Source organism: Epargyreus clarus, unplaced genomic scaffold (assembly GCF_041222505.1).
Source record: "Epargyreus clarus isolate Ecla_fem2 unplaced genomic scaffold, WU_Ecla_fem_2.2 ptg000003l, whole genome shotgun sequence".
In the NCBI taxonomy this organism is placed as follows: domain Eukaryota; kingdom Metazoa; phylum Arthropoda; class Insecta; order Lepidoptera; family Hesperiidae; genus Epargyreus; species Epargyreus clarus.
Window position 1 is genome coordinate 3,697,756 of NW_027332211.1, and position 6,063 is coordinate 3,703,818.

A 6,063-nucleotide genomic window follows, 5' to 3' on the forward strand; every position below is an offset into this window, starting at 1 on the left:
CGATTGATTTATAGGTCTGTCTATATATATAGGTCTGTCTGATAAATTATTAAATTGAGTTAAATTCATCAATTTTTCAATAAAACAGTTAACTAAGATCTGCTCTAAAGACCTGAGTCACATAATCACGTTAGTCCCCAAGACTGTTTCTTATTATTTCGGTCGTGAAACTCGTGTATAATATAAATATATTTTTAGCCATAGAAATCACGGAAGTTCTTGTTTTGTGTTGATCTGAATTAAACTTCAACTTTGTTACGTTTTTGTATTTCATATTTTTTAACCGTCTTCAAAAAAGGAGGAGGTTACTGAATTCGACCGTATATATGTTTTATATTATTGAGATCAATGAATGAACGATAATAATCTTCGCTTACAAGATCATAATGAAAACATCATAATACTGTCATTGTCAAGTAAGTAATTGTAATATTTTACTGTCATTGTCACCATTGTCATCTAACAAAGCGAGCGAAGCATGGAAAAACAAAACCAAAATTTAAAATATATAAAAGCTTAATGCGTTTTGAATGCATCAGGGGGATTTACACTCTTGCTAATATGGCTTCAACTGCTAAGAGATTGAAACTTACTCCACCGTCATCATACTCATCATCCACTTCCGCGACTGGCGCCAACCTTGAAGAGTTTATGCGCAAAATACAGACGAAGCGGGAAGAGACCGCGGAGTCAATTTTAAAGTTTAAATTCAATAAAAATCGTATTAGGATCGTATCTCAGGAGCAGATGGTAGCTGATGGTTGTCAGGGTATCGTGTATTGGATGTCCCGGGACAGCAGAGTGCAGGATAACTGGGCGTTCCTCTTCGCACAGAAACTGGCGCTGAAGAACGAAGTGCCGTTGCATGTGTGTTTTTGTTTAATAGCCAAGTATCTGGACGCATCTGTGCGCCAGTTCCACTTTCTCATTAAAGGTAAGTTCATTTGTTAAAATTGAAATAATTATGCAATGTACAGAAATGGCAATATGTAAATTTTATAAAACCTGCATAGAATTACATGGATATATTATAATTATTGTAAGAAAGATTTAAATGATTACCCATTAATAAAATTAAAATCCCAAAAATTTAAAAAACATTGAAATACTAAATTGTTTAATTTATTAAATTAAATAACCAATTTATAATTTAAAATTATCGATAATTTTATTCCAAACTCGTTTTCACATAGTTGCTTGTATTTTATCAAGGGCTCATAGAATAATTTATTATTTCAGGACTAGAAAAGGTGGCCGCCGAGTGCAAAAAGTTAAACATACCTTTCCATTTACTAGAAGGAAGTGGTGCAGATGCCTTACCACAGTGGGTCATTGACCATAAAATTGGAGCTGTTGTATGTGATTTCAATCCCCTTCGAGTTCCTCTTGGTTGGGTGGAAGGGGCCAAGAAAAAACTGAAGAAGGATGTGCCTTTGATTCAGGTATAAAATTTTTGAAAAAATATTTTCAGTAATATGTAAGTAAAGTTTTCTAATGTGACTTTCTTTTTATAGTGTAAATGTTGTTTATATTGTTTGGAATAAAATAGATTGGCAATCAAATTGTTATTCTTATTTGCAGATAATAAAGTGCATTTTGTTTAAACTAATAATAATATAATCATTACTTCATGAAAAACATATGACTAATTTCAGGTAGATGCACATAATGTAGTGCCGTGCTGGGTGGCTTCAGACAAACAAGAGTACTCCGCCAGAACCATAAGAAATAAGATCAATTCTAAACTTGAGGAATACCTAACAGAGTTCCCACCAGTTATAAGACATCCTTATACAAGCAAGTATGAGCCAGAGGTGAGAAGTATGTTTTTGTTCTTTTTCGATATCTCATAACTGGTCTAGATGTGCATGGACTTCAATGAAATTCTATGTGAATGATCAAACAAGTCATCAAAAAATCTAGATAGTTTAATATAAGGATTTTATACTTTTCTTTATATTTATTTAGACCTCAAAAAGTATTGAAGCCTGAGTGTCATTTTAATTAATACAAATTGGCTACAGGCTTTTTTGTTGTACACTGCCAAGTATCAGTCTTTTTTATAAATGGAGGGCGCTTGGAGTTCAACCACACTACTACAATGAATTTTCTCGGAAAAGAGATAGACATTATCTAAGTAATAAAAATATAATAATCACAATCACAGTCTAATTATGTTGTGAAATATGTTTTTCTTCCAGCCCATTGATTGGGATGAGGCTATAGAGTCAAGGGAAGCAGACAAGTCAGTTGGCCCTATTGAGTGGGCCAGTCCTGGTTATGATGAAGCAGTTAAGACTTTGAAGAGTTTTTTGGACAAAAGACTGAAGGTATTCTCGACTAAGAGAAATGACCCTACCCAGGATGCATTGAGTAACTTGTCTCCGTGGTACCATTTTGGTGAGATCTTTTTGTTACATATTTTATTTCATTAAATTGTTTTTGTAGTCCTGTGTGGGTTAAATTTGTATAAAGATATTGACTGTTTATCTATGTGTCAAGAAATAGTAAGTTATTTATAAAAACTTGCCTATTTAACAAACATCGTCTCTTTGGTAATGATGCAATCATGTCGTCGTCGTCATAGGTGGACAATTCCGTCTTGCCTGAGGTTCCTTTTATTAATTTGTTAGCAATACAGCAGCAGTCCCTTCAGATTCTTTTTCTATGACGTAGATATTTGCGGTTTAAAGGGATAGGGCCGAGGCTTAAATCGTGGCGTCGAAAAAAACACTATGAACTCACACTTAATCGTTATTTTATAATTAAACACCCGACCAAGATCCACCGCAAGAATCCCTCTTGAACAGATTTATTGGCTACCTACATCTATATATATAAAAATCAATTCCAGTTCGTTAGTCTCGCTAAAACTCGAGAACGGCTGGACCGATTTGGCTAATTTTAGTTTAGAATTATTTGTGGAAGTATAAAGTTTGTCGGGTCAGCTAGTGCACAATATTTTATTTAGCAGAGCTTCAAACTAGATTAAAATATAGATTTACATACGGAGATCTCCCGCCGGACTAGGTGATCAGTCCCGGGAAGCGGCCGTGCTCCGAGAATCTGACAGAAACTGTTACTTATTTTGAACAGTTACGGAATTTCGCCACATAGTATTTGGAGCACTTCTAAATTGTAAAGTAAAATTATAACAGATTGTGCGAATTATTTTTTCAGGTCAAATATCAGTTCAACGAGTAGCACTGTGTGTCCAAGAATTGAAGTCGAAATACACAGAGAGTGTGAATGCATATTTAGAGGAGTCGATAGTACGCCGGGAACTCGCTGACAATTTCTGCTTCTATTGTGAACATTATGACAGTATAAAAGGAGCTAGTAACTGGGCGCAGAAGACACTTGATGATCACAGGTGATGATACAAATAGGTTTAATCATTTCCGTACACTGTATTGCTTATTATAATTATTTTTAAGTTATCACTATATCCAAAGAAAGTTGCATGCCATAGCTTGTATATGCCATAGTTCTTTTTGTGTGTTTTATCCACTTATTATTCCTTTTTTAAGCATATGGGGACATACAACAAGAAGAAACATAAAAATGACAAAATATTAGGTATATTTAATAATATTTAATATTTAATTCAACAGCCCTATGAACAGCAGTGTGCAGTGTTTGCCTGATATCTAACAATGTGTATAATGTATACTAAAAAGCAGAAATTTGTGTTTTCAGGAAAGATAAAAGGTCACACATCTACACATTGGAGCAACTATCAAAGTCTCAAACGCACGACGACCTGTGGAACTCCGCTCAGATACAACTAGTGAAGGAGGGCAAGATGCACGGCTTCCTGCGCATGTACTGGTGCAAGAAGATCCTCGAGTGGACGCCTAGTCCAGAGGATGCGCTCAAGTACGCGATATACTTGAATGACCACTACAGTGTTGATGGGCGGGATCCTAATGGATATGTTGGTATGAAAGATATCACTTTATTTTATAAGAAAATTTAAATTAAGCTGTTTAATTCGAAGTATTTTACGTCAAAAGTTCAGCACCGTGCATAGACTTCTGTGAAAGTACCGCGTATACAGATAAATCGTACCTGAGGATGGCGACAAGGTCATCGCTACTTTCGATGTAGTATACATATCAGACCGTAGCATCTTAATGCTTAAGTTAGAAGGGAGAAATAATAAAGGTGTGGGAACCGTTAGGGTGGAAACATGTACCTGGTCTCAAGTAGGTTTTATTGCTTTTAAGCCATAATTAAAGATATCTATTGTAGTGTAGTGTAGTAAGAGTATTGTAGACTGTAGAGTAGTAGTAACTACTTGCCTCTCATTCTCAGTATTATTTAATTCCATATAAATGAATGAGTATAAGCACATAATCGTCCATCGGCAGGTTGCATGTGGTCAATATGCGGCATACACGACCAGGGCTGGGCGGAGCGCGCGGTGTTCGGCAAGGTGCGCTATATGAACTACGCGGGCTGCCGCCGCAAGTTCGACGTGCCGGCCTTCGTCGCGCGCTACGGGGGGAAGGTGCACAAGTATACTCCGAAGTGACCGCCGAGGGCTCTAACCCGGTCCGAATGTGTGAATAAAACTAACAGGTAATATTTTATATGGATAAGGCTAAATTGGCTGCCGTATGCAAGGATAGAGAAGAATAAATAACAAGGATACTATGCTCAGTGTAATACAGATCTTCCTTTGTAATAAGATCAACATGAAAATATACATATAAAGGCGAGTACGCAAATCTAAGAAAAATATCTGAATTATTGAGTTTTTGCTTAGCATATATTATGCTAGAGCTGCTAGAATCTTGCACAGAAGATAGTATCCCATAGCACTATAGCTATACTATTTCCCAATGTGTACTTACTACTTTTATATTTTATGAGTGTGGCTCTTTTAGATTATAAAAAGAATTTGTTTTAGTACATATAGAATATAGAAAATGTATTATGTACTTATTTCTTTAATTTTATCTATATTCGCATTATTTCTTCAATCACGTCAATGTGTTCATTTACATAATCAACATTTCATGAGACTGGATGAGATTGTGATAACGCTTCAGTGTATGTATTTAGATAGCCTTAGAGTTCTTGATACCTTGAAAATTTGTCAAATCATTGTTTATATAATTTCATATTAAACAAGCATTTCATAGGAATTTTCGTGGAATATACAGTGTGCATTATGTGCATAGATTGAATTGAAGACAAAATCACCATTGTTTGTAAAGATGTCTGTAATCGGTAGAAGAACCAATTATTTGAAGACTTATAAACAAGTTATTATATGGATAAGTGCCTGAATAAGTTAACAAGTCTGATTAAGTAATATTTTAATACAGCTATATGCAGAAACGGATAAATCTGATCAGATCTTATATTATTTTAAGCCATACCCACCGCAAGACACTCGAATCATCAATTATAATTTTAATTTATATTTTTGTTGAAATCCATTTACAAGTTAATAATTCGTAAAGTCGTAAATAATTATAATTTGAATATGTGTAGAGTGGAGCTCTACATGGTATGTAAATTAGTAGTAGATTCTACAATGTTTACTAAGAAGCAATAAATAAGTTACGAACTTAGTAATTAGAACTCTTAATAAGTTATAGTATGTCACAATTCTGTATTGGTATATATTTACGCTCAACGAAACTTCTCAATATTATTATTATCAATTATGTTGCACCTAACATTATTACGAAAAAATAATTCATATTTAAGTATAATAATATACACTACGGATGTGTTTATGATTATAGTTTTGTATTTGTTGTATGTACTTTCTATTATATTTTATATTCAAATATATTTATACTGTAGCAAGAAAGTAGCTATTTTATATTTACATGATAAAAATTTACGTTAACGTCAATAACATCGAATAATTATTATGTTTAATTGTAGAATTCTTTCATTCTAATTTTTATTATGTTTGAACAGTGTACGTAATTTTTTAAATGCTAATATATCCATACTTTAAGATTTTAACACTATTGATAGGAGCATTATGGTCCGGTTGCAATTTTTATAGTATGTAAGTAGTATAAGTATTATTACAAG

The 6,063-nt window shown here is 33.8% G+C and overlaps 1 protein-coding gene across 1 annotated transcript; it reads left to right on the top strand.

Annotated features, from left to right (window-relative positions):
• Window positions 1-444: 444 nt before the first annotated feature.
• On the top strand, window positions 445-5,933 carry phr (deoxyribodipyrimidine photo-lyase photorepair). The gene is made up of 7 exons (XM_073083912.1): window positions 445-934; window positions 1,240-1,442; window positions 1,656-1,814; window positions 2,202-2,400; window positions 3,181-3,373; window positions 3,700-3,941; window positions 4,374-5,933. The coding sequence occupies exons 1-7, from the start codon at window positions 520-522 to the stop codon at window positions 4,535-4,537; spliced, it is 1,575 nt and encodes a 524-aa protein (XP_072940013.1). The 5' UTR covers window positions 445-519; the 3' UTR covers window positions 4,538-5,933.
• The last annotated feature ends 130 nt before the right edge of the window (window positions 5,934-6,063 follow it).